Source organism: Schistocerca serialis, chromosome 12 (assembly GCF_023864345.2).
Source record: "Schistocerca serialis cubense isolate TAMUIC-IGC-003099 chromosome 12, iqSchSeri2.2, whole genome shotgun sequence".
In the NCBI taxonomy this organism is placed as follows: Eukaryota; Metazoa; Arthropoda; class Insecta; order Orthoptera; family Acrididae; genus Schistocerca; species Schistocerca serialis.
The window spans coordinates 80880352-80907531 of NC_064649.1; the positions used below are offsets into that span (position 1 = coordinate 80880352).

At 43.0% G+C, this 27180-nt stretch overlaps 1 protein-coding gene across 2 annotated transcripts in view; it reads left to right on the plus strand.

Annotated features, from left to right (window-relative positions):
• LOC126427900 (myc box-dependent-interacting protein 1) overlaps positions 1-27180 on the plus strand; it is a 509442-nt gene that overhangs the window by 464582 nt on the left and 17680 nt on the right. Inside the window, exons 2-7 of one of the 2 annotated variants that reach the window (XM_050089785.1) lie at positions 2775-2910; positions 9477-9667; positions 12338-12613; positions 17030-17145; positions 18503-18543; positions 26455-26706. In XM_050089785.1, coding sequence (XP_049945742.1) covers positions 2775-2910; positions 9477-9667; positions 12338-12613; positions 17030-17145; positions 18503-18543; positions 26455-26706 — 1012 coding nt within the window. The remainder of the gene's footprint in view (positions 1-2774; positions 2911-9476; positions 9668-12337; positions 12614-17029; positions 17146-18502; positions 18544-26454; positions 26707-27180) is intronic. The other variant, XM_050089786.1, reaches the window with a different exon arrangement.

Here is a 27180-nt window from a genome sequence, read left to right on the forward strand (position 1 = left end):
TGGCGACGGATTTCAATCGGCGCAGTGCCCTTTGCGTTCAACAACCGAATAACTGCGCGCAATCCGCACTCGGCGGTAACATCCAACGGAAGCTCCATTCTCAACGGCTGCCAAGCCAAGACTGAGCGCCTCAGTGCGGCGTGCGCATGTTTATACACAGCACATCAACTCTTCATAACTGAACCGTGAATTTACTTTCAAAATCTTTTCTTAAAAAATTTATTTACTAGCGATTCATTTAATCACACTATGTGAGCGTGGAAGTAGTTGCCAGTAGGTAACTGATGAAAACAAATTTCTTTCAATAAATGGAAATTTTATTCCTATAAACCCTTTCTTTTTTTAAAAACAGAAAACAGATTTAAAAATTGTAATCAGAAAGCATCCTTTAAATATCAAGTTACAATTTATTCAGAGGCAGAAATAACTTTTTTTTTTTTTTTGACAGAATGAGCTTTCGGGCTGAGAACCTTGCCGCTCCCTTTCAACACGGCCGTAGTCACGACCGCTCACAGCAACCTCTGAAAGACTACACTGGTGCAAATCTGCAACACACCAGATTACTTTAAACTAAAAATTTTAACAACTCACACACACATTAACTATGCACCCCACAGGAGGGATGGAAACGGTACAAAACACATTAACAAAATTACTTGCCACCGAAAATGCAACTTGTTTTTAAAGGAAAACTCTTACGGTGGAAGGGTGGCAACTTTATATACTAAAATGACCATTTAAATAAAAACCCATGAAATGCAGTCTTACATAAAATGTACATGCTCTACATTACACATATACCGCCTTTCAAGATGACAGGCAAGATAAAAACATATTTCAGGAGTTCGGCCTTTACACCTTAAGCAATAAATTCGTTAACACCGAATCCGACAAACATGACAGAGGCAGCTATTAACGTATTTTATCCGAGAAAAGTTCAGAATTCCAAAGGGCTGCACAAAACCCGATGGACAGACTCCCTTCAGAGTCTCACTTTTTATTTCTTCATGTTTCTGACTCTGTGCTAAATCTGATTTATGCGTTCAGCCTGTCGGCTGCAGCATAAACTAAAGTATTGACTTTTTCCGCTAGGTTGCTGACGTACAGTGAGGCCCATAATAACACTACTGGCCATTAAAATTGTTACACCAGGCAGAAATGCAGATGATAAATCGGTATTGGCTGGCTCTGAGCACTATGTGACTTAACTTGGGAGGTCATCAGTCGCCTAGAACTTAGAACTAATTAAACCTAACTAACCTAAGGACATCACACACATCCATGCCCGAGGCAGGATTCGAACCTGCGGCCGTAGCGGTCACGCGGTTCCAGACTGAAGCGCCTTTAACCGCACGGCCACACCGGCCGGCTATAAATCGGTATTCATTCCACAAATATATTACACTAGAACTGACATGTGATTACATTTTCATGCAATTTGGGTGCATACATCCTGAGACATCGCTACCCAGAACAACCACCTCTGGCCTTGATACGCCTGGGCATTGAGTCAAACAGAGCTTGGATGGCGTGTACAGGTACAGCTGCCCATGCATTCATCAAGAGTAGTGACTGGCGTATTGTGACGAGCCAGTTGCTCGGCCACTATTGACCACACGTTTTCAATTGGTGAGAGATCTGGAGAACGTGCTGGCCAGGGCAGCAGTCGAACATTTTCTGTATCCAGAAAGGCCCGTACAGGATCTGCAACATGCAGTCGTACATTATCCTGCTCAAATGTAGGATTTCGCAGGGATCGAATGAAGGGTAGAGCCACGGGTCGTAACACATCTGAAATGTAACGTCCACTGTTCAAAGTGCCGTCAATGCGAACAAGAGGTGACCGAGACGTGTAACCAATGGCACCCCATACCATCACGCCGGGTGATACGCCAGTATGGCGATGACGAATACACGCTTCCAATATGCGTTCACCGCGATGTCGCCAAACACGGATGCGACCACCGTGATGCTGTTAACAGAACCTGGATTCATCCGAAAAAATTACGTATTGCCATTCGTGCACCCAGGTTCGTAGTCGAGTACAGCATTGCAGGCGTTCCTGTCTGTGATGCAGCGTCAAGGGTAACCGCAGCCATCGTCTCCGAGCTGATAGTCCATGCTGCTGCAAACGTCGTCGAACTGTTCGTGCAGATGGTTGTTGTCTTGCAAACGTCCCCATCTGTTGACTCAGGGATCGAGACGTGGCTGCACGATCCGCTACAGCCGTGCGGATAAGATGCCTGTCATCTCGACTGCTAGTGATACTAGGCCGTTGGGATCCAAAACGGCGTTCCGTATTACCGTCCTGAACCCACCGATTCCATATTCTGCTAACAGTCATTGGATCTCGACCAACGTGAGCAGCAATGTCGCGATACGATAAACCGCAATAGCGATAGGCTACAATCCGAGGTTTATCAAAGTCGGAAACGTGATGGTACGCATTTCTCCTCCTTACACGAGGCATCACAACAACGTTTCACCAGGCAACGCCGGTCAACTGCTGTTTGTGTATGAGAAATCGGTTGGAAACTTTCCTCATGTCAGCACGTTGTAGGTGTCGCCACCGGCGGCAACCTTGTGTGAATGCTCTGTAAAGCTGATCATTTGCGTATCACAGCATCTTCTTCCTGTCGGTTAAATTTCGCGTCTGTATGACGTCATCTTCGTGGTGTAGCCAGTAGTGTACTTTCTTTTCCCGGCTCTTAAAACTGTGAACCTGTCTGTTGCTATTCATTTGCTGATGAGACGTTTTTCTTCTCTGTTCATAGATCCTCCAGAACTTGGGGAAGGTGGACCGCACTGCAGACGAAATTTTCGACGAGCACTTGCAGAACTTCACACGCCAGCAGAATGCCGCAAACCGCCTGCAGAAGGAGTTCAACAACTACATCCGCTGCGTCCGGGGTGAGTGTCACAGAAGTAGCGCCACCATTACACTGAATAAGTCTAGCGCTTAGCGTCGAGCTCCATCTTGTGCACCATTTGGTCTTGTCTTAGGCCACATGGCGCAAAAACATACCATAGTTTGCGTAATAATAGTAGTAATAATAATGATAATAAAGATAGAAACAACACTAGACAGTCATTTAGGTGAAAGTCAAGGTGGTTTTACGAAGGGAAGGTCATGCACAGAATAAATATTTAATCTCAAGTCAGTAATTCGCCACAGACAGATTACTTAATTCAAAGGACATTGTAGTTTTGTTTGCGGATTTCAAAAAGATTTTTGATTTTGTTGATAGAGAAGCTATAGACAAAATAATTCGACAGTTTGGCGTAAAGTCTAAACTGGCAAACCTAATCCGTGAAATACTTACAGATGCAGTCTGTAAAGTAAAATTTATGGGAGTAACTTCAGAGCATTTCAGAATAAAAACATGTGCACGACAAGGCGACGGCCTATCCCGAATTCTTTTTAATCATGATTGAGAGAAAACAGAATTTGGAATGAACAGTTTATTCAACTCGACAGGTGTGGCAGGTTCCGTAATAACCTACATTTTTTCCTGTGTCATCAGTCTTCTGACTGGTTTCATGCGGCCCGCCACGAATTCCCCTCCTGTGCTAACGTGTTTATCTCAGCGTAGCACTTGGAACCTACGTCCTCAATTATTTGCTTGACGTATTTCAATCTCTGTCTTCCTCTACAGTTTTTGCCCTTTACAGCTCCCTCTAGTACCGTGAAAGTCATTCCCTCATTGTCTTAACAGATGTTCTATCATCCTGTCCCTTCTCTTTATCAGTGTTTTCCACATGTTCCTTTCCTCTCCGATTCTGCGCAGAACCTCCTCATTCCTTACCTTACCAGTCCACCTAATTTCCAATATTCGTCTGTAGCACCGCATCTCAAATGCTTCGATTCTCTTCTGTTCCGGTTTCCCTCCAGTCCATGTTTCACTGCCATACAATGATGTACTCCAGACGTACTTTCTCAGAAATTTCTTCCTCAAATTAAGGCCTATGTTTGGTAGTGGTACACTTCTCTTGGACACAGATGCCCTTTTTGCCATTGCTAGTCTGCTTTTGATGTCCTCCTTGCTCCGTGCGTCATTGGTTATTTTTCTGCCTAGGTAGCTCAGTTGCTTAACTTCATCTACTTCGTGACCACCAATACTGATGTTGAGTGTCTCGCTGTTCTCATTGCTACTACTTCTCATTACCTTCGTCTTTCTTCGATTTACTCTCAATTTGTACTTATCAGACTATTCATTCCGTTCAGCATATCATGTAATTCTTCTTCACATTGCTCAACCTTCCTCGATGTACAGATTGAACAGTAGGAGCGAAAGACTACATACTTGTCTTACACCCTTTTTAATACGAGCACTTCGTTGTTGGTCGTCCTCTCTTATTATTCCCTCTTGGCTCTTATACATATTGTATATGACGCGTCTCTCCCTATAGCTTACCCGTACTTTTTTCAGAATTTGAAACATCTTGCACCATTTTACATTGTCGAACGCTTTATCCAGGTCCACAGACCCTATGAACGTGTCTTGATTTTTCGTTAGTCTTGCTTCCATTACTAAGCGCAACATCAGAATTGCCTCTCTCGTGCCTTTACTTTTCCTAAAGCCAAACTGATCGTCATCTAGCGCATCCTCAATTCTCTTTTCCATTCTTCTGTATATGATTCTTGTAAGCAACTTGGATGCATGAGCTGTTAAGCTGATTGTGCGATAATTGTCGCACTTGTCAGCTCTTGTCGTCTTCGGAATCGTGTGGATGATGCTTTTCCGAAAGTCAGATAGTATGTCGCCAGACACTCACATTCTACACACCAACGTGAATAGTCGTTTTGTTGCCACTTCCCCCAATTATCTTAGAAATTCTGGTGGAGAATGTTATCTATTCCTTCAGCCTTATTTGATCGTAAGTCCTCCAAAGCTCTTTTAAATTCTGATTCTAATACTGGATCCCCTATCTCTTCTAAATCGACTCCTGTTTCTTCTTCTATCACATCAGACAAATCTTCTCCCTCATAGAGGCTTTCAATGTATTCTTTCCACCTATCCGCTCTCTCCTCTGCATTTAACAGTGGAAGCACTTTTAATGTTATCACCGTTGCTTTTAATGTCACCGAAGGCTGTTTTGACTTTCCTGTATGCTGAGTCTATCCTTCCGAGAAACATTTCTTTTTCGATGTCTTCACATTTTTTCTGCAGCCATTTCGTCTTAGCTTCCCTGCACTTTCCATTTATTTGATTCCTCAGCAACTTGTATTTCTGTATTCCTGACTTTCCCGGAACATTTTTGTACTTCCTCCTTTCATCGATCAGTTGAAGTATTTCTTCTGTTACATACTCGTGTGGAAAAAAAAACAAAAAAAACTTGTTGCTAAGCAGATATGAATGAATTGTGGCTGGCAAAGATACACCAGCTGCTCATTCTTTCCCTATCAACGATTTCTTACACGCACCGAAAGTGTGAGTTGCGCGAGACTTGAGAACCGAGTAAACAGTTCGTGAATAGCGTGACTCGGGAGAGGATTCAATGACCTTGTGACACCCTTCTCAAGTGAATCAGTGCAGGTATCCAAGCTAGAGGGTTGCAGTGACGTACTGATACGTGGGCTCATACTGCCAAGTTCTTTGTAAATTTGACTAGATTTTTTAATCACTGAAGTAACATTTTATGCTCTCTCAACCCATGACATTTCATTTCGTTTTCTCCTCGCATTTTTTTGCCAGGCACTCTATTTTGTGAACAGTAGTGGTGCTGTAACACTGCCTTCGAATACCTCTGTGCACCAAGTCCACTTGCAGTGGTGTCGTGCACAGTCGTCCAGGATTCTCATTAAATGAAGTAGAATTGATTTTAGTGACGCGTTCCGCTTCGAAGTGAGCCCCAGTCACTAACGAACACTTCTGTTGAGACGCCCCAGACAGCGGTGGGAGACCAAACTAATTGTCACCTCCAAGAAACAGGAGTGATGCTTTGTGGTTGCAATTCATTTCATAGCAGGACACTTTTCGCTGTCATCCACAGCACCATTACAGTAAAGCGGTACGTCGACGAAATGATGTGCCCCATTTTCTTGCCCTCTTCCATGGCAAGCCATCCTGGGCTTACCTTTCAGCAAGTAATACCCGGCCGAGCACGGCGAAAGTTTCTATTGCTTATCTTCGTGCTTGCCAAATGCTGCCTCAGTCAGCAAGGTCGCCGGATCTCTCCCCAACTGAGGACGTTTGGTGCATAACGGGTTGGGCCCACCAATTACAGTCCTGCTGATAAATTAAGGGTAACTGCGCAGTGTCGCATGTACCTCGACGTCAATATGGGATATGATCACCATGCATACGTACACAGGCCGCACAACGGGTTGGCATAGTCTGGATCAGGTGGTCGAGCAGCTGCTGGGTTACAGCCTCCCATTCTTGCACCAGTGCCTGTCGGAGCTCCTGAAGTGTCGTAGGGGTTTGAAGACGTGCAGCGATACGTCGACCGACAGCATCCCAGACGTGCTCGACAGGGTTTAGGTCTGGAGAACAGGCAGGCCACTCCATTCCTGATATCTTCTGTTTCAAGGTCTCCACGATGGCAGCTCGGTGGGGCCGTGCGTTATCGTCCATCAGGAGGAAGGTGGGTCCCACTGCACCCCAGAAAAGGCGGACATACTGGTGGAAAATGACGTCCCGATACACCTGACCTGTTACAGTTCCTCTGTCAAAAACATGCAGGAGTGTACGTGCACCAATCATAATCACATCGCACACCATCAAACCACGACCTCTATACAGGTCCCTTTCAAGGACATTAAGGGGTAGGTATCTGGTTCCTGGTTCACGCCAGATGACAGCCTGGCGAGAATCACTGTTCAGACTATACCTGAACTCGTCCGTGAACATAACTGGGGACCACTGTTCCATTGACCATGTACTGTGTTCTTGACACGAGGCTTTATGGGCTCTCCTCTGACCAGGGGTCAGTGGAATGCACCTTGCAGGTCTCCGGGCGAATAAACCGTGTCTGTTCAGTCGTCTATAGACTGTGTGTCTGGAGAACTGTTTCAGTGGCTGCGCGGGAAGGTCCCGAGCAAGGCTACCTGCAGTACTTCGTGGCCGTCTGCGGGCACTGATGGTGAGATATCGGTCTTCTTGTGGTGTTGTACACTGTGGACGTCCCGTACTGTAGCGCCTGGACACATTTCCTGTCTGCTGGAATCGTTGCCATAATCTTGATCACACTTTGTGGCACACGGACGGCCCGTGCTACGACCTGCTGTGTTTCTCCAGCCTCCAGTCGTCCTAGTATTCTACCCCCCACAACGTCATCAATATGTGTTCTTTGAGCCATTTTCAACACACAGTCACCATTAGTACGTCTGAAAACGTCCGCACACTTATTCGCTACACCATACTCTGACGTGCACCAACACACCTCTACTATGTATGTCGACTGCTGCCGGCGCTACCGTGCGACGAGCGCAGGTCAAATGCACCGCATGGTCATACCCCGAGGTGAGTTAAACCCGGAAACCGCCCACCAGAGCGTAGTTTCACCATGTATCAACATTATTCTTAATTTATGAGCATGAGTGTAGCTAGAGATTTTGATGACGTAATGCGCCAATTTGACACAGTTTAGCACAATGTCCTCCAGGCGGACATCCAACAACTGTGTCAGTCAAAGCCCAGTTGAATGAGTGCTTGCATAATGACCTGCAGTGGACCAACGTGTTACTGAATTACTCAGTTTGGGAAGATCTTTCTCTTGAACAAACCATCCAATTCTTCTGACGTTGTAACCATATATATATATACTCCTGGAAATGGAAGAAAGAACACATTGACACCGGTGTGTCAGACCCACCATACTTGCTCCGGACACTGCGAGAGGGCTGTAGAAGCAATGATCACACGCACGGCACAGCGGACACACCAGGAACCGCGGTGTTGGCCGTCGAATGGCGCTAGCTGCGCAGCATTTGTGCACCGCCGCCGTCAGTGTCAGCCAGTTTGCCGTGGCATACGGAGCTCCATCGCAGTCTTTAACACTGGTAGCATGCCGCGACAGCGTGGACGTGAACCGTATGTGCAGTTGACGGACTTTGAGCGAGGGCGTATAGTGGGCATGCGAGAGGCCGGGTCGACGTACCGCCGAATTGCTCAACACGTGGGGCGTAAGGTCTCCACAGTACATCGATGTTGTCGCCAGTGGTCGGCGGAAGGTGCACGTGCCCGTCGACCTCGGACCAGACCGCAGCGACGCACGGATGCACGCCAAGACCGTAGGATCCTACGCAGTGCCGTAGGGGACCGCACCGCCACTTCCCAGCAAATTAGGGACACTGTTGCTCCTGGGGTATCGGCGAGGACCATTCGCAACCGTCTCCATGAAGCTGGGCTACGGTCCCGCACACCGTTAGGCCGTCTTCCGCTCACGCCCCAACATCGTGCAGCCCGCCTCCAGTGGTGTCGCGACAGGCGTGAATGGAGGGACGAATGGAGACGTGTCGTCTTCAGCGATGAGAGTCGCTTCTGCCTTGGTGCCAATGATGGTCGTATGCGTGTTTGGCGCCGTGCAGGTGAGCGCCACAATCAGGACTGCATACGACCGAGGCACACAGGGCCAACACGCGGCATCATGGTGTGGGGAGCGATCTCCTACACTGGCCGTACACCACTGGTGATCGTCGAGGGGACACTGAATAGTGCACGGTACATCCAAACCGTCATCGAACCCATCGTTCTACCATTCCTAGACCGGCAAGGGAACTTGCTGTTCCAACAGGACAATGCACGTCCGCATGTATCCCGTGCCACCCAACGTGCTCTAGAAGGTGTAAGTCAACTACCCTGGCCAGCAAGATCTCCGGATCTGTCCCCCATTGAGCATGTTTGGGACTGGATGAAGCGTCGTCTCACGCGGTCTGCACGTCCAGCACGAACGCTGGTCCAACTGAGGCGCCAGGTGGAAATGGCATGGCAAGCCGTTCCACAGGACTACATCCAGCATCTCTACGATCGTCTCCATGGGAGAATAGCAGCCTGCATTGCTGCGAAAGGTGGATATACACTGTACTAGTGCCGACATTGTGCATGCTCTGTTGCCTGTGTGTATGTGCCTGTGGTTCGGTCAGTGTGATCATGTGATGTATCTGACCCCAGGAATGTGTCAATAAAGTTTCCCCTTCCTGGGACAATGAATTCACGGTGTTCTTATTTCAATTTCCAGGAGTAATATATATATATATATATATATATATATATATATATATATATATATATAATGTGTGTGTGTGTGTGTGTGTGTGTGTGAAGGGTAGGTTAATTTTGTTTCCCTGTTGCAGATATTGTTAGAAGCTTAATGATGCTTTGAATATCTTAATGATACTCCTTCTGTTGTTTGTCTGTACTGTCTAGTGTAGAAAGTGAAGTAAAAGCTTCCAGAGCAGTCGCTCATTACTGTTAGTCTCGAAGCACCAGATCGTTGTCTGAGTGAGAGCGGGGAGTCTGTTCGGTTTACAGCGGTGCAGGCGGCGAGCAAAACCCTGATGGACTCCCTGAACGAGATCTACGAGAGCAACTGGACGGGCCACGACCTGCTGTACGTGCAGGCGCAGAACTGCGAGATGCTGTGGCAGGACTTCAGCCACAAGCTGGGTGACCAGGTGCTCATCCCGCTCAACACCTACCAGAGCCAGTTCCCCGAGATGAGGGTGAGCACCGTAATCACGTACTACTCGTAATTTACTCCTCCTTATCTTACAACGTGAAACGTCCCCTGTCCCCTTTTGAACAATTGTACAAGACTGTGCTTAAACTGACACACAATATTTTTTTTTAGCGCAACGCAATCTGACTTTCAAAATCCCTACAAAAAAATGGCCCTGACTAACATTAACCTATGCGTTTCACAAATCGCTTACCTCACAAAAATCTTGGTTACTCCCACTACTGCAATACAGCTAGCGCCACTACTGCCAGCTACATAAAAGATTCTAACTATGGAAGGCACTAACTAGTGATAGGGATAGTTAGCAAATGAAAGATATTAATAGAGAACAAACAATGTATTTGCCTTAATATCATCATAATATATATAGCAGTTCATGACAAATTACAAAACTCCACCATCTCTCTCCCCACATCCACCACTGCTGGCGGCTCACCTCCAACTGCGCAACGCTACGCGCTGTTCACATCCAGCTGCCCAACACTACAATGGCAGACAACAATGCAAACTAGCCACAGACTGCACACAGCACAGCCAGTGATTTTCATACAGAGGTGGCGTTACCAATAAAAAAACCTAAACAGCCTACTTACAAACGCAGTGTGCTGAATCGGCAATCAGTGACACTGCTAAACTATTTTAGCTTCCGTCGAACAGAAGCACGTGAACAGAATGAAATTTTCACTCTGCAGCGGAGTGTGCGCTGATATGAAACTTCTTGGCAGATTAAAACTGTGTGCCGAGACTCGAACTCGGGATCTTTCCCTTTTGCGAGCAAGTGCTCTATCAGCACACACTCCGCTGCAGAGTGAAAATCTCATTCTGGAAACATCCGCCAGGCTGCGGCTAAGCCATGTCTCTGCAATATCCTTTCTTTCAGGAGTGCTACTCCTGCAAGGTTCGCAGGAGAGCTTCTGTAAAGTTAGGAAGGTAGGAGACGAAATACTGGCGGAAGTAAAGCTGTGAGCACGGGGCGTGAGTTGTGCTTGGGTAGCTCAGTTGGTAGAGCACTTGCCTGCAAAAGGCAAAGGTCCCGAGTTCGAGTCTCTGTCTGGCACACAGTTTTAATCTCCCAGGAAGTTTCGAATCGATTTGCACTCCATTGCAGAGTGAAAATTCTCTCTGGGAACATTTTGTTTCTTTGCATTGTTTACATGAGCACTATATATAGTCTACTGTTAGTACGAGGGTGAGCAAATGAAAGCCTCAAATATTTTTTAAAAATATTATTTACTGTGCAGAAGTGGTACAACGCCGTATCAAATTTCAACATAATCTCCGCTACGCTCAATGCAAGTCCCCCAGCGCGTACAAAGCGCATAAATTCCTTTAGAAAAAAATTCTTTTGGTAGTCCGCGCAATCATTCATGCACTGCGTGGCGTACCTCTTCATCAGAACGGAACTTCTTTCCTCCCATTGCGTCTTTGAGTTGGCCAAACATATGGAAATCACTTTGGGGCAGGGTCTGGCGACTATTCTGGTCGAGGAAGACACTCAAAATGCAGATCTGTGATTGTTGCAACTGTTGTACGGGCAGTGTGGGGCCTTGCATTGTCAGTTGCAAAAGGACACCTGCTGACAGCAATCCATGTCGCTTTGATTTGATTGCAGGACGCAGATGATTTTTAAGGAGATCTGTGTACGGCGCACTGGTGACAGTGGTCCCTCTAGGCATGTAATGCTCCAAAATGAGGCCTTTTTCGTCCCAAAAGAGAGTCACCATAATCTTCCCTGCTGATGGTTCTGTTAGAAACTTCTTTGGTTTTGGTGATGAGGAATGGCGCCATTCCTTGCTCGCTCTCTTTGTTTCCGGTTGGTGGAAGTGAACCCAGGTTTCGTCCCCAGTAACGATCCTAGCAAGGAAGCCATCACCTCCTCTTTCAAAGCGCCGAAGAAGTTTTTCACAAGCGTCGACACGTCATTCTCTCATTTCAGGAGTCAGCTGCTGTGGTACCCATCTTGCAGACACTTTGTGAAACTGGAGCACATCATGCACAATGTGGTGTGCTGACCCATGACTAATCTGTAAACATGCTGCAATGTCATTCAGTGTCACTCGGCGGTTTTCCTTCACTATGGCTTCACGTGCTGCAGTGTTCTGTGGAGTCACAACTCGTTGCGCCTGACCTAGACGAAGAGCATCTTCCACTGAAGTCACACCATTTGTGAACTTCCTACTCCATTCGTAGACTTGCTGCTGTGACAAACACGCATCACCATACTGAACCTTCATTCGTCGATGAATTTCAATAGGTTTCACACCTTCACTACATAAAAACCGAATAACAAAACGCTGTTCTACCCTGGTGCAAGTCGCAAGTGCGGCGGCCATCTTTATACTGATACTGCGACGGTATGTGTGCATCTGCATCATGCTGCCACCTACAGGCCGTTCTGCACGCTGTTTGTAAGACGCTTACCAACTTACGGGATAACGGCGCGAAATTTCGTTTTGTTATTACAAATTTAAGGTTTTCATTTGACTCACCCTCGTATACCACAGGAGCTGCTTTCTGCCTTTTAATGTGTATGTTGACTCGTTGCACATCCTTGAAAGCTCTCCTTTACAGTGAGATTTATGGAACACGATGTGCGAGTGAGTGAATGAGTTAAAAGCAATTAAGCGTTATAACAAATATTTTGTAATTGCAGAAAAAGATCGAGAAGCGCGGCCGGAAGCTGGTGGACTTCGACAGCCAGCGACACAGCTATCAGTCGCTACAGCAGAGCAACCCGAAGAAGCGCGACGAGCTGAAGATGGTGCGGGCGCGGGAGTCGCTGGAGGAGGCGAAGCGCACCTACGAGATGCTCAACTCGGAGCTGCACGACGAGCTGCCCGCCCTCTACGACTCGCGCGTCCTCTTCCTCGTCACCAACCTGCAGACCTTCTTCGCTGCCGAACAGGTCTTTCACTGCGAGTCTGCGAAGGTCAGTATGTTTCTGCCTGTGTGAATGGAAAATGAATTATGTTTCCTTTTTCCATTTTATTATCCTACTTTTTCTTTGGATTTTGGTTTCTTCATTGTGCTCGCAGTACTCGAGTCTCCCTGGTAGAGGACTGGAGGAGCGTCCTTCTAATATGTGCATCATAAATAGAGCAGATCGGGGATAAACTATTGATGTCTGCTTTTTGAAACTGAAAGCATTCTGATCCTTAAATTGAATAAAATTTTTTACATGAAGTGTCACATCCCCTTTACAGAGTGTGTTCCATAAATAATGCGACCAATTTTTTTTCTGACACAACGGAACACCGTAGCGTGTTGTAACCGGCTGGGCTAAGTGAAGGGCGGTGTTAGCTTCAAAACGCTCTTTGTCTCATTCGGCTGCGAGCTGCCGGAGAGTCGGGACGTGCGTTTCCGTCAACCCCGTTTTGAGTTTATGTAACACGGCACAATGGATCATTCTGTAGGGCAATGGTATGCTATCAAATCCGCCACCGAAACGTTTCCATTACTTCAGCATGTTTTTGGGAATGACTGCTTGTCCAAATCACAAGTTTTCCGATGGCACAAGTCGTTCACAGAGGACCGAGAGGAGATCACCGACGAACCTCGCAGTGAACGGCCATCAACGGCACGAGTCGACGAAAATGTAGCGAGTGCGCAGTTGTTTGTACTCTGACAGACGGCTGAGCCTTCAATTGATAGCACAAACTCTAAACATGTCAAAAACAACTGTTTTCTGCATTGTGACGGAAGATTTGAACATGAGAAAGGTGTGTGCCAAACTCGACCTAAAAGTGTTGAACGACAAACACAAGCACATCTGAGTGCTTCGGTGCCGAGAAATGTTGGAAACGTGTGAAAATGATCCTCATTTTTTAAACTCGGTTATCACTGGTGATGAGTCGTGGATTTTTTTTGTACGACCCTGAGACAAAAAGGCAGAGTTTAGAGTGGCACACCCCATCATCGCCATGTTCCAAGAAGGCATGCATAAACAAGTCCAGGATCAAAACCGTGCTCATTGCCTTCTTTGTCGTTAGAAGCATTGTCCTCCAGAACCTACCGGGACTACAGTGAACTCAGCTTCCTTCTTGCAAGTGCTCAAAAGACTGAAAAGGAGGGTCTGGCACAGCTGAAGTGACATCGAGGACATGTGGAAAGTTCACCATGGCAACGCGCCGAGTCACAGCGCCTCATTGCCAACGACTTCCTGGCCAGGACCAAGACCCTTTTGGTTCCCCAGCCTCCCTACAGTCCTGACCTGGCTCCCACTGACTTTTTTTTGTTTCCTTGGTTAAAAGGAGTCATGAAAGGAAAACACTGGGACACGATTGAAAGCATCCAGACGCATGTTACATCAGCTCTAAAGGACATTCCAGAAAAGGCATTTCGGGATGCCTTCCAGGCATGGAAACACCGCCTCCAGAAGTGTATAGACGCAAGAAGGTGCTATTTTAAAAATTTTTGAGTATTTGTATGAATATAGTCAATAAATGACTTTTTATGAATTTGATCGCATTACTTATGGCATGAACCTTGTATAAAGATCACAAAGAATCCTCGCATGTGACATATGTAAACATGGTGGAGATGAGGAAGGTGTCTTCCTAAAAGGAATCACTGGGCATTGACATACTTTATAGTGAACTGTCACTTGAGAATGGCATAATAGGCCAAAATCACAATTGGGAATAAAGACATTTAATAAACTTCCAGGGGAAGATGTCATCTTGAGACAGATATTAAATACAATTAAAGGGTCACTATTGTATTCCGTAAGAGTATGATCTTCTCAGTGTAAGACTAGTCTTTGATGGAACACAAATAGTGGAAGGAGCACAAGATTATCCTAATTCTTATGAGTGTTTGAATTAATTAACTCCCAAGGAAGAATATTGTCAAATATGTTAGCACTGACTTCAGTCTTTTTTACGTGCTCTGCTTCGAACTGGAACATGGCTGTACCTAGCCATGTGACCAAGTTAATTTCCAAGGTCCGGTCTATGGTTTGGTTTACATTTGTTTACCATTGAAGTAGACAATAGTAGTGGTGCAGAATATGACCTTCATGCATCGTTACTGTGGGTGGTCCAGATAAACTTTAAAGGTTTCAAATGAAACCGCAGAAACCCGTCTGTAGGATGAGTATTACATGTTCTAGATGAAGTAAAGGTGTGGACACTGGGAAATAAGAACACACCACAGTTATGGGCTTTAAACACACTGTCATTTGACCACTGAACAGACTCCCATATGGACAAAGTAGTAATAAGCATCCCTGGCATAGAGAAACGACTGAAAAAGTTGAAACCAGATAAGTCACCATGTCCAGATGGAACCACAATTCAGTTTTATAAAAAACATTCTACAGCATTGGCCATTCCTCAGCCTGCATTTATTGTCAATCTCTCACCCACCACAAAGTCCTGAGTGACTGGAATAAAGAGCAGGTGGCTGCTGGATATAAGAAGGGTAAAAGAATGAAACCACAAAATTGCAGACCAATATCCTTAACATCGTTTTGCTGCAGAATTCTTGAACATACACTCAGTTTGAATGTAGTAAATTGAGCTCAAACCCTTATGTCCAAGAATCAGCACGGTTTTAGAAACCTTTGCTCATGCGAAACTCGGCTTGCCCTGTTCTCTGTAGACTTCCGAAAAGCACTTGACACGGTGTCCCACTGAGAGCTGGTAACAAAGGTACGAGCATATGGAATTAGTTCACAGATATATGAATGGCTCAAAGACTTCTTAAACAATAGAATCTAGTATGTTTTCCTCGACGGAGAGTGTTTGTCGGAGATGAGGTTATCGTCAGGAGTCCCCCAGGGAAGTGTGATAGGACTGCTGCTGATCTCTATATACATAAATGATGTGGCAGATGGGGTGTGAAGCATTCTGCAGTTGTTTGCCGATGATGCTGTGGTGTACGGTTAAGGTGTCGAAGTTGATTTACTGTAGGAAGACACGAGATGACTTGGACAAAATTTCGAGTTGGTGTAATGAATGGCAGCTAGCTTTAAATGTAGAAAAATGTAAGTTAAGGAGGATGAGTAGAAAAACAAACCCGTAATGCTCAGATACGGCATTAGCAGTATCCTACTCGACACATTTGTTGTGGTCGATATGAAATGGAACGAGCACTTGAGGATTGTGGTACAAAAGGTGAATGGTGGACATCAGTTTATCAGGAGAATTTTGGGAAAGTGTGGTTCGTATGTAAAGGAGACTGTATATAGGTTGTCAGTGCAACACATTGATGAGTACTCTTAGTGTGTTTAGGTCAGATTAACGAAAGACATTGAAGCAATTCAGAGATGGGCTGCTAGATAAGTTAGTGGTAGGCTCGAACAACATGCAAGTATTATGAAGATGCTTAGGGAACTGAAATGGAAATCACTGGAGGAAAGGTGACATTCTTTTCAGGGATTGCTATGGAGAAAATTTAGATGACCAGTATGTAATTTGCACTGTACAATGATCCTACTGTTGCCAATGTACATTTCGTGTAAGGACCATGATGATAAGATACAAGCAATTAGGGCTCATACAGAGGTATATAGACAGTTGTTTATCACTTGCTCTTTTTGTGAGTGGAACAGGGAAGGATGTGATTAGTAGTGGTACAAAGTACCATCTGGCATGCACTGTATGGTGACTTACGGAGAACTGATGCAGTTATAGAGGCAATGTAGATGTAGCTGTAGGTGTAGAAACAAGTCCACCAGTTTCATCTTCTTTACAGTTAGTTAAAAGGAGAAACTTGGCGGCTGTCAAACTAGATGATGTGGTTTACTGATATCATCGAAATGAGAGAGAAGATGTGCAAAAACGTTTAACACATTGACTGCCGCAAGTCTGCCATTGGTGACAGCAGATACTCACACATGATGCCCTGGTCTGGCCTATCAGTCAAATGTCCATCACTGTGCATGCGGCAATCCAGGTGTTGCTCAAACTGTGGCACTGTATGTGCCGTTGACTCACGTTACTGAACCGTCAGCTCTTTCTTCACCGTGCCTTATGTCAGAGAAAGTTATACAATATGATATTTGGTATCAATCTGTATATTATTAAGAATTATTTATTTATTTCTGTAAATTGGATTTAGTGGCTCTCTGCATACTTCACAAAGCTTACGGCAACTGCCTTGATATTACAGTTTTATGAAATAATATATCATTTCAAACACACACTTGAAACTGACTGATTTCACACATCCTAATTCTTTGCACTCTTATTCTTTTAGAGTAACAACAACAGCAGTTGTTGTACTTCCAGTCAGTCTTCCATTGTGGTAGAGACTTGGCTACCTCTTCTCTGCATGCTGACTGCTATCCCTCATCCACTTATGCTGTCGTTAAAGGATATATCTTTTTTCTCCTGTACTGCAGGTTTTCGGAGAACTGGAGGCTATTGTGGACAAGCTAGCAACTGAATGTCAACGCGGATCGTACACTGTCAAGAAAAGTTCACCCAAGTCGCCCAAGATTTCGACTAGTAATAACAAGTGAGTAGTATAATGTGTTATTGTATTAATTCTCATACTTGGCATGTTTCTGTTTAGACTGCACTCTGGAAACCTTAGAGGTTATGCTTCATTTATCTAATGACATAATTGCTTTTGGCTAATTTTCTATGCATAAAACATTCAACCAAACAGAGGAGGAGGAGGAGGAGGAGGAGGAGAAGATGAAGAAATAGTAACAGTACCAACAGGGGAGAATGAATTGCCAAGCATAGAAAAGGCAGTAGTAATCATAAAAATGCTGAAGAAAGAACAGGAATCAGGAATGGATGGAATACATGCAGAGATGCTAAGAGAAAGAAGGGGAGCCTACGAGAGCGTGTACTGTCTGATTTGTTTAATCTGGAGTAGAGGAAGGATCCTGGCAGAATGGAAGCAGTCTGTCATCACCCCAGTACTTAAGAAATGCGACACAACGAGATGCAGCAACTGTCGAGGAATTTCCTTACCGTGTTTCGTAAACCCTCAACAGAAAGGCCTCATCACTGCTGCTGGGGAGAATGAGTTCCATTATTGTTGCTGTAGGCAGAGTTTGTGAGTTCATGAAATGGCTTCTTGTGCAGTACACCGCTAAGACAATTTCTCCCTGCCGCTATTACACAGCTATCCCCCAGGGTCACGTAAAAGGATAGGAGAACGAAGTTCTAAAACACCCAAACAAATTAGTGACAATGTCACACAGATGAGTTAAAAGGGGTTACTTATTTTGGTGAATTGCTGAATAATGAAGCCTGCAACACTGCATGTAATATAATGCCAAAAAGGCCCTCAATGGCTAAGTGCAAGTAATCGTAGGTAAACGTCACAGTACACAGCAAATGCAATTTACAACTACTGTCTGTTCACTTCTCAGAGTTCACTAAATGACGTTCCCTGTCGAAGTCAGCCCTGGTTGATGATCTGTAACAAAGTGCACGAAAGCTGCTCTTCTGTCTTCTGAGTAGGCTTTTGTCTGTTATCGCCTGATCAGTGGCGAATTGTACTTGCCCCGAAATTGGCTCAGGCTAATTCTATTACATTCTTCTAGTGATGGCTAGAAAGCTTTAACAGTTCTGCATTGGAGGAGGTGGAAGCAGTACTGGGTATATACAACGGAGCATAACTCTTCAGAGTTAACAAAATATTACTGGAAAAGTGATGTTTGTGCACGTGAGGTACCTGTTCTCTCACACTATTACATTCTGAATTAGAAATAAAATCTTTTTTGATTGTCCCTTAGTATGTGTGTGCCTGTCGAGGCAAATAAAATATTCGATGACCTTCATATGGTGACAACTTTAATTTGTGCTGTAATTTTGAGATGTATTACTTTAGCATGACAATATTTTTATTGTTTCAGCATGATCCAGAGTGTACCATCTTCACCGACATCCATAGGGGGTAAGTCAGTCTCAGAATAAAACAAAAACGAAGCATGCAGCACATATGTAGTGTGGCTGTGTACAGTCTCCAATGTTCTGTAGAATTAATCTTTAGATATGTCAGTAGAACTAAATGCATTAAAGGCCATACTTATTAAAATAGTCTGGGCTATAGTATTGTGGTTGAATAAATACCTTGTAGAAAGCCAACTTTTCATCCCATCTATGGAGGACATCGCCAAGGCTTCTATGAAAGTTCAATTAGTTACTTCTCCCACCAGTTACAATTTGCTGCCATCCGCGCTTGCAATGTGCCATAAACAGGGACAGGAAAATATTACATAAATGAATGATGTGACAAGTAAAACTAATTTGGCAGTTTTTACAAAGATCATGAAATTTAGCATTTTCCCCCATTCCTGCACACAAATCTTGTGACTCTGAAGGCAACAGTTCACTGAGACTGCTAACCAATAGTTATTTAATCTTGAAATTTGGTTTTGACTTTTGTTCTCTAGATTGAGGTATGCATATTACCTTAAAAATGATAGTTCACTTCCCGTTTATGAAACATGCCTAGGTGTGATGTCAGCCTGGTAACAGATTTCTCTGCTGAAGTCATATTTCGTACCTCCTTTTGCACAACACAAACCTGGGAAAAAGTCACATTTTGGAGAGATCCTTAATGCAGCACGTCAGTTAAACAACATATTTTTATAACGACAAGCAAATATTAAAACTCCAAATACAGCACTTCAGCTTTGCAAACGTGTAAATCAGCATAGCACCTCCTTGTTTTCCTTCTGTCAGTCATTTGGGCTACTCTACAGATCATGTTGTCATCACAGAATTCATTTTACAAAATAGTAGAAATAATATGGAGTAAATATTGTAATAAACAATCTCAGTATTCTTTTCTACACCAGAAACACCTTTGTGTGACATCATGTATCCTGTGCTGTGATTGGTTTATGGAAACAAACCAAGTAGGTGCCATGTTGATATATGTATTTGTGAAGCTGAAGTGCTGTCTTTGAAGATTCCTGTATTTAAACTTAAGTCTTATGAAAACATACCATTTAATTGGTGCTCAGTATTAAAAATCTCCCCAAAATGCATGATACTGTTTGTTGTGCAAAAGCATAGGGAAAAAATGTTGTCAGCAGTTAAAAATAAAAATGATTTAAGGATAAATTCATTATTATGAGAAAATAAAACAATGGAAAATCCAGAATGGAATGTAACAATACCAGAGGAGGAAAGTTGCTACTCACCATATAGCAGAGATGCTGAGTCACGATAGGCACAATAAAAAGATTCACACACTCATAGCTTTCGGCCATTAATGCTTTTGTCAGGAGTAGACACGCATACACACTCGCGCACATAATACACATTCATGCAAACACAACTTGCACACACATCTGCATTCCCAGAGAGCTGAAACTACACTGTGCAGTTTCAGCTCTCTGAGACTGCAGGGGTGTGTGTGTGTGTGTGTGTGTGTGTGTGTGTGTGTGTGTGTGTGTGTGTGTGTGTGAGCAAGCGCACGCGCGCTATATGGTGAGTAGCAACTTTCCTTCTCTGGTATTGTTATTAAGAGAGAAAGTATTTTTAATGACGTGACAAATAAATGTTTTAAAAACTTTAGAAGGAATACTTCAGACAATGTGGAATGAACCATGAAACACATTGGGCTGTGCCTTCAAACCAGACTGCCAACTCTTACAACCACATATAATGCAATTCTGTGTTCATAGCAGTAGGTTCTCATTTCAGCAAGATAAGGGTGAACTCTATTAATGATGACATGGCCATGAGCCTGTAATGTATATCGGGAATGGCAGGTACATGCAAGTCCCTTCAGTATTTAGTCAAACAGCAACTTCCATATCGATAGAAAATATGGACTCCAAGCAGCAGTTTTCACACCATATAAGGGTTTTGACAGTATGCTGTCACTAAATAGAAATCATTAGTTATAGGAATTTTTTCTTTTGGAAAACTTAACACTGGTTGGCTGCAGAGTTAATTGTTCTTTAATTGGTTAAATTTAATAGATCTGAAGTAACACTTTACATGATGAAACAAAATGAGTTGTATGATGGAAATAAATATAATTCAACAAAGAACAGAACTTGAAAACAAGCAGTCAGAAAATAACACTGGATTTGACAAAAATTAACATCAGAATTGGCCAAAAAATCAATTTTTTTCCTGTTCTTAGGAATAGGTATGTAAGAGTTTAATAATAATAAATTGTTTACATTGAAACACTGTTATGGAATAACTTCCAAGAAAATGCAATTCAGAGATATGCAGCCTGTGTCAAAAAAATTTGAGAGGTACCTGTGTCATACAAATGATTGATGACGTATAACAGTATCACTTGCTGTCAACTTTGACAGTGTTGTAATTTATACAACATAAAACTGAATTGTGCACTGACCAATGTCAGTATTTCACTTAGCAGTGGTATTGTGAACACAAATATGTGGCTATACAAGTGCTTTAAGAAAGAGAATAGTGTATGTTTCAATCATTTGGCCAACATTGGGGAAGTCAGTCTTTCTGTCATTATTTACCTTAGTGGAAGGTCTTTCCCTTTGTCTCTCGTTACTCGACCACTTGTGGTTTGGTGGTTCTACTTATGGACTCGTAAACTGTGTAGTATTTGTTGTTGGCAACAGGTACAGTGTACAGTGAGTATGTAAATGGGTGTCTTTCATGACAGGTATGTTAACTGCTGTGTGGAATAGGCCTATCCATATGAGCTATTCTTCAGGTAATGGACTGAAAAGCATCCTGTGTTAAATGTAGCCTGCAATTTCTAGAATACCTTGCCATATCCGAGACTGTTAGTTCCGTGCTACTTTATTCTCCAAGAGTTAGCTGAGGAATTTGGAAAGTGCTATATGTAAAAATGCAGGATGTTTCAAAATGAACATATAGGTTTTAAGGCTTTGTAACATTGATTATAATCAACTTACAATAATAAATAATTCTTTAAATGAAAGAGCAACTCATAGTTTTGTTTTTATACCTATGCACAAAGGGAAGAATACGGAATGACCAAGAGTGATTGAAGAAAATATTGAATGAGTGTGTCTTTCACCTGTAGCTCCAAGACATCAGTTCAGAAGGCAAGTCGTGAATTAGCAATTCCAGTGGCCTCAGTATGGAGACTTTAAAGGAGGTGCTTAAAACTATGTACCGTCTGCAGTTGTTACAAGCTCTAAGCCTACAGACCACAATTTACATGACAATTTTGCAAATGAAATGTTGTTGCATGACGACGAAGATTTTCTCAATCGTGTTATCTTCAGTGATGAATTGACGTTTCACCTAAGTGTAAATGTGAACATCATTTAACGTGCACATCTGGGGTCTGAAGTTCCGCACGAGATGGTACTACCAACTGACCTACCCAACTTCAGAAACAGCATTGTTGCAACATTTACTCCAGACACACTGATAGTGGCTTGGGAAGAACTCACCTATGAACTTAATATGCGATCATTGAACACTCGGAAGAAAAACTGTTACTTGTAAGAAGAACTGTTTGACTATGTCAGTCATTTGATATATTATTTATAGTTGTAAGTTGAATGTAATAAATGCTACAGAGCCTTAAACCTGTCTATTCAGTTTGAAACACACTGTATAAATATTTTTACTAAAATGTTCTGAAGTGGAGCATTTGCATCACAAACATGCCCTCCCTCAGATAGCTCTGGATCCATATACTTGACAGGCACCTGTCAAAGGGGAACCGTGGAAATTTTAAACTGGAGTGTCCATTTGTCCCCTACCTGCCTCTCATCTTGTCAACTGAGCTACATTGCTCCTCCCTCTTCCTCCATCATTGTACAGTGCAATCGAAAAGTCGCGCACATGAAAATAAATGTCTACAAATAGGACTCGTATTGCATTCATTCTATCAGCCACCTTAAGATGGTACCACAAGTATTACATACAACAGTCAACACCAGTGTTATGGTTACAGGTGACATTATGTCTGTAATACTGCAAAGTTTATTGCTTGATAAGCATGTAATTTTGCCGAGAGCAATGAGTTTTCGTCCTTCCTATGCACATATTGTAGACATTTCATGAAAAATATCCAAATGCCACATGCAATAATAATATTAATTACATGTTTCTGGCAATGCAGATCAGTTGGAGACAAAGTGAGAACATGGAGACGGGTCATTTTGAAACATGACTGAAGAGATAGATGTGACAGTGTGTTTTCCTTCAAAAAACTTGAGGAGATTACTTTCCCAATCTCAGATTTTCTATGTGAGTGATAAGAAAGTGATGAACAGACAAAATTTTGTGCACATCATGTTCGTAGTGTGCAGAAGGTGGGCTGGGGGGGAGAGAGAGAGAGAGAGAGAGAGAGAGAGAGAGAGAGAGAGAGAGAGAGAGAGAGAGAGATTTTATCAAACTGTACATGGTTTAAGTGCGATTTTTTTGACATCCTTGGAATTGCAGAATGGGAACGTGTTTTCTTCACTGATGAGGTATCATTTGATCTGTGTGGATATGTGATTCGTTAAAATACAAGATATGTGATTAGTTACAACACAAGAATTTGCTCAACTGAAAATCCACGTCTTTCATGAAGACACCTTGCCCAGTCAAAAAATAGGTGTATGGTGCGCCATATAGTGTCTGAAAATAGTGGGGGCGAATTTTTTTTTAGCCGCAGTGAACAATGTTGTTTATTGAGACATCATTATGCCATTTATTTTGCTTCTGGAGGCTGATCAGTGTTATTGTTGGTGGCAAAAGGACAATGCCACTTGTCACACATCTAATGAAACAAATCATTTCTTCAGTGAATGTTATGGTGATTGACTCATCTCTAAAGTCTTATTGCCTCCACATTTTCCCAATTTGTCTCCAGACTTCTTGTGAGACTATCTTAAAGGAATGCCAATGTGTGTGTGGCTACATGCCTGGCAGAACTGAAGAATAATGTAATGATGGAGCTTAACGTCATCAGTGAAATGTACTCCACAAAATGGCCTCGAGCGTGGTAAAATGAGTTGTGCATGTGTTGCTGAACAGGGCAACTATCTTCAAAATATGTTCACGACAATATGTGTGAAGTTATTCACTTTAATGCATGTGACTTTTTGACCACTGTTTACTTGCTTCCTACTACATTGCACTAGTATTACACTTCAGCTACAAAAATGGTAACCAAAAATAGGAAAATGATACTGGCGATCCCTCGTTTTGAAGCGACGCATATGACCTGCACTAAAGACAAGAAAGAGCTTTCTTCGAACAACTGAAACAATTACATCACCACCTTCCCCTCACCGAATAGAAGTGTGACGAAACAACGCAACTGGAAGTAATAGCCAAGACAAAAAAAAAGAACTTGCTGCAAGTTTCCAGATATCCTGCCAGATGTGGAGGACTCTGAACAGCATGCAAACTGGAGTGACAAGGTGCAAACAAAACTTGAAGTGATGGGGCTAAATTACTGGAGATACAACCTGCGAGAGTGGAGAACTTAAAAATGCTGAACGCCTCTTTGTCTGCCAGAAGTTGCCTGAAGTCTGCATGCTGGCGACCGGGTTTTATCGGATGTTCCAGCAATTGATATTGTTGAGTTCTGGGCCTCAAAATGAGTTTAACGTTTACAAAGTATTGTGTATATATTTGTATTTGAATTTGTAAATAACTGTACTGTCTATCCTGGATACGAAAACAAAAATGGAATGGGTTGGATCAGGGAAGGAAATAGGCCATGCCCTTTCTTAAAGAACCATTCAGGCATTAACACACAGGGATCTGTGGAAATGATAGAAAACGTGAACTTGGATGGAAATTGTGTGGTTTGTGTTGCCTCCAAAGCCACTTGACTTACATTTGTAATGTGAGTCCTAGTCTTCTGTTCTAGATGACTGAGTGAGTTTTGAAATTCAAACTATGGCTCTGATCAGTGAAACTTATTATTAACTACAGTGCAGAGATCTTCTTGTGGGGTATGGTTGCCCATCTCTCCAAAAGATTAATGTCCTGTGTGCCATATTAAAACTTTGATTAAAAGAATATTTTTGCTTCAATGTAGAAAATTCATCCAAAAATGTTCAAAGTTTTGTGATTGCCACTGATGTTACAAAGTTATCCATTTTTATTGTTTGGAGATGACTGTGATTCTTGTACTTGTTACAATAATTTTTATTTCCAGAGACACATTTATGGTTTTAGTTTACTGGTTTTGGTCTGAAGATTACCATTTGTGATGGTCACACATGTAGTCTAAAAATGTAAAAGTGATTGTTTCTGGACACAAAAAAATCATTGGTGTGTCACTAGCTTTTCTAGGTATAAAAACCAGATTGATAATCGAAAAGGGTGTAAATTAAGCAAATGTATGGCTTGCTGTATCATTGTGCTGTAGTTGCAAGGAATATATGAAGTATGCTGTTGTTCAGTATTGTGAATGAGAATTCGCATGAGTACATCTACTAATTAATGTTTGTGCATACCTGGTTCTTGAGCATTTTGTCTGAGCCATACATGTATTAATACTATTAACTTTCATGTGTTTATTAATAGTCTAACTGTTGTTTCAGAGCTGATTGTTGTTAAAATTGTGGTATTACAGTCCACATTGCTCCACAATTTTTCATACAATATCATACAGAATATGAGAAAGAAATTTCATTGCAGAAGTTTCTGTGGCACATTCAATAGTACGGTTTGGGTTTCCATTTGAGTTGATCCAGTTCATGTGCACAATATTTTGAATATCGATGTAGATGTAGTTTCATCATTGTGTACTTGCTGCCTGACTGCTGACAGACAGTTGCTTATCTGCCTCAGATTTTAGAAAACTCTGTAGGCTAAATTTTACAAGATTCTTTTGCCAGACTTGGTGATTCCTCAGTTTCTGTGGTGGAAGCCAAGTTGGTGTTGCATTTTCTTTCCACTTTCATAGTTGTATTCACCAGTTGCCGAGTGTAAATTTTTTTGCTCACCATTTGTACTCCAACCAAACTGTTTGTTTGCTAACCCCCAGAACTTGGAAATCATTGAAAGACTGCTACAAAAGTACTCCATTTAATGCACTTTACTCCCATGACAGAATTAAAGGTTTGCTTTTATAAAGATAAAGTCAATATAGGCATTCAATACCTAGGTTTATGCCACATATTGTGCCTACATGGCACGTCATATGTGGGACAGGCCAGTAGAACAGTAGAGGAGATTGCTATGAACATAAGTGACACACACGACTGAAATAACCAAAATGGATAAGCTGTCTTTAAGCATTGTGCAATATAACTGTAAAATAAAAGATGTCAAATGTTAATGGTATGAGTTGTGTGTGTCTTGTTCGGAAACAAATTTATTTCATTCACTTGTGGTACTTGCTGTTGACGACAGTAATGCCGACTTTACTCTTTACTCTCAAGCCTGCATTCAGTACTGCTTGGATCTGTCTTGAGTTTGTTTCTCTGGCAGTGATGGCTGTAAAGTAAAAGGGATACACTGCAGTACTGATATGTTTACTGATGTGGGCTTACCTGATGTGCACGTCGTGTACGAGTTCACTGAATATGTTTATTCCCACAATTCGGGCATGGGTGGTAGTGAAAGCGTATACTACTGTGAACTGTAGTGTGGCAGTCCCTAGTCAAATGACTGAAATAGTCTCCACTTCTCCCAAGTGCACAGTTTTATTTGTCAAATAATAGCAAAGTAAAGACAGTTTGATCAGTCATTCAGTATTGTGCACAAGAATGACTTCTTCACCTCCGCTGGATACCGGCAAGTGTACTATTGGAGAACAAGAGTGACAGATGTGCCCTGGCCACCTCTCTTTCTGGTATTCTGTACGGACTGCTCGGCTCTGAGACTGAGGTGTCGTGTGCATGCCCTGCACGGTCCCCGTGTGTTGCAGCTGGCGATGACAACCAAGGCCCCCCTCCCCCCTCCCCTAGCAGCCCCCCTCCCAGTGCTCCGTCCCCGGAACCTGCGGCCGAAAACCCACCCCCCACAGCGGCTGCCCCACCGAGGGCGGAGACGGCTCCGAAAGGAGGTGACGAGCCCCACCCGCAGGTAAACGGTAACGCCAAGCCAACACCCTCCTCGGCAGTGCCGGATGGCACGGCACCTGGCAAGAAAGTGGAAGAGCTGTACGACATACCTGTGGGTGAGTATGGAAATCGACAATTAGTTTGATGTGTATCGTATAAGCATTTCTAATTCATTTTTTCTCTGTACTTTCTGGTTGGTGCTCTTCAAAAATAGCATGGTGGTATTATCAGCAGACTGGTATCTAATTTTAATACAGTTTTTGACAAGTGACTGTTGCCATGAGATTCTATAATTCCTTAAATAAATATGCGATAATGGCAACAATCCAATTGTTCTGTATTATATGATGGATGGAATAATAGACATATTATTATGTAGGGAATGTGTCTGCTGGTGATCCCTATCACTGCTACATTCTAGAGTTCTTACCATTTACTGTGCAGCATCTGTTTCACAGTTCCCTGACCTGTTATTTTCCTCAAGTAAAAAGAACAGATGACTTTGGTTAATAGGTTGTTCAGCTACTTTATCAGGCTGTATATGCCCCAGGACAATCGGGAAATGAAGGAAAAACTCAGGAATCTTTTCA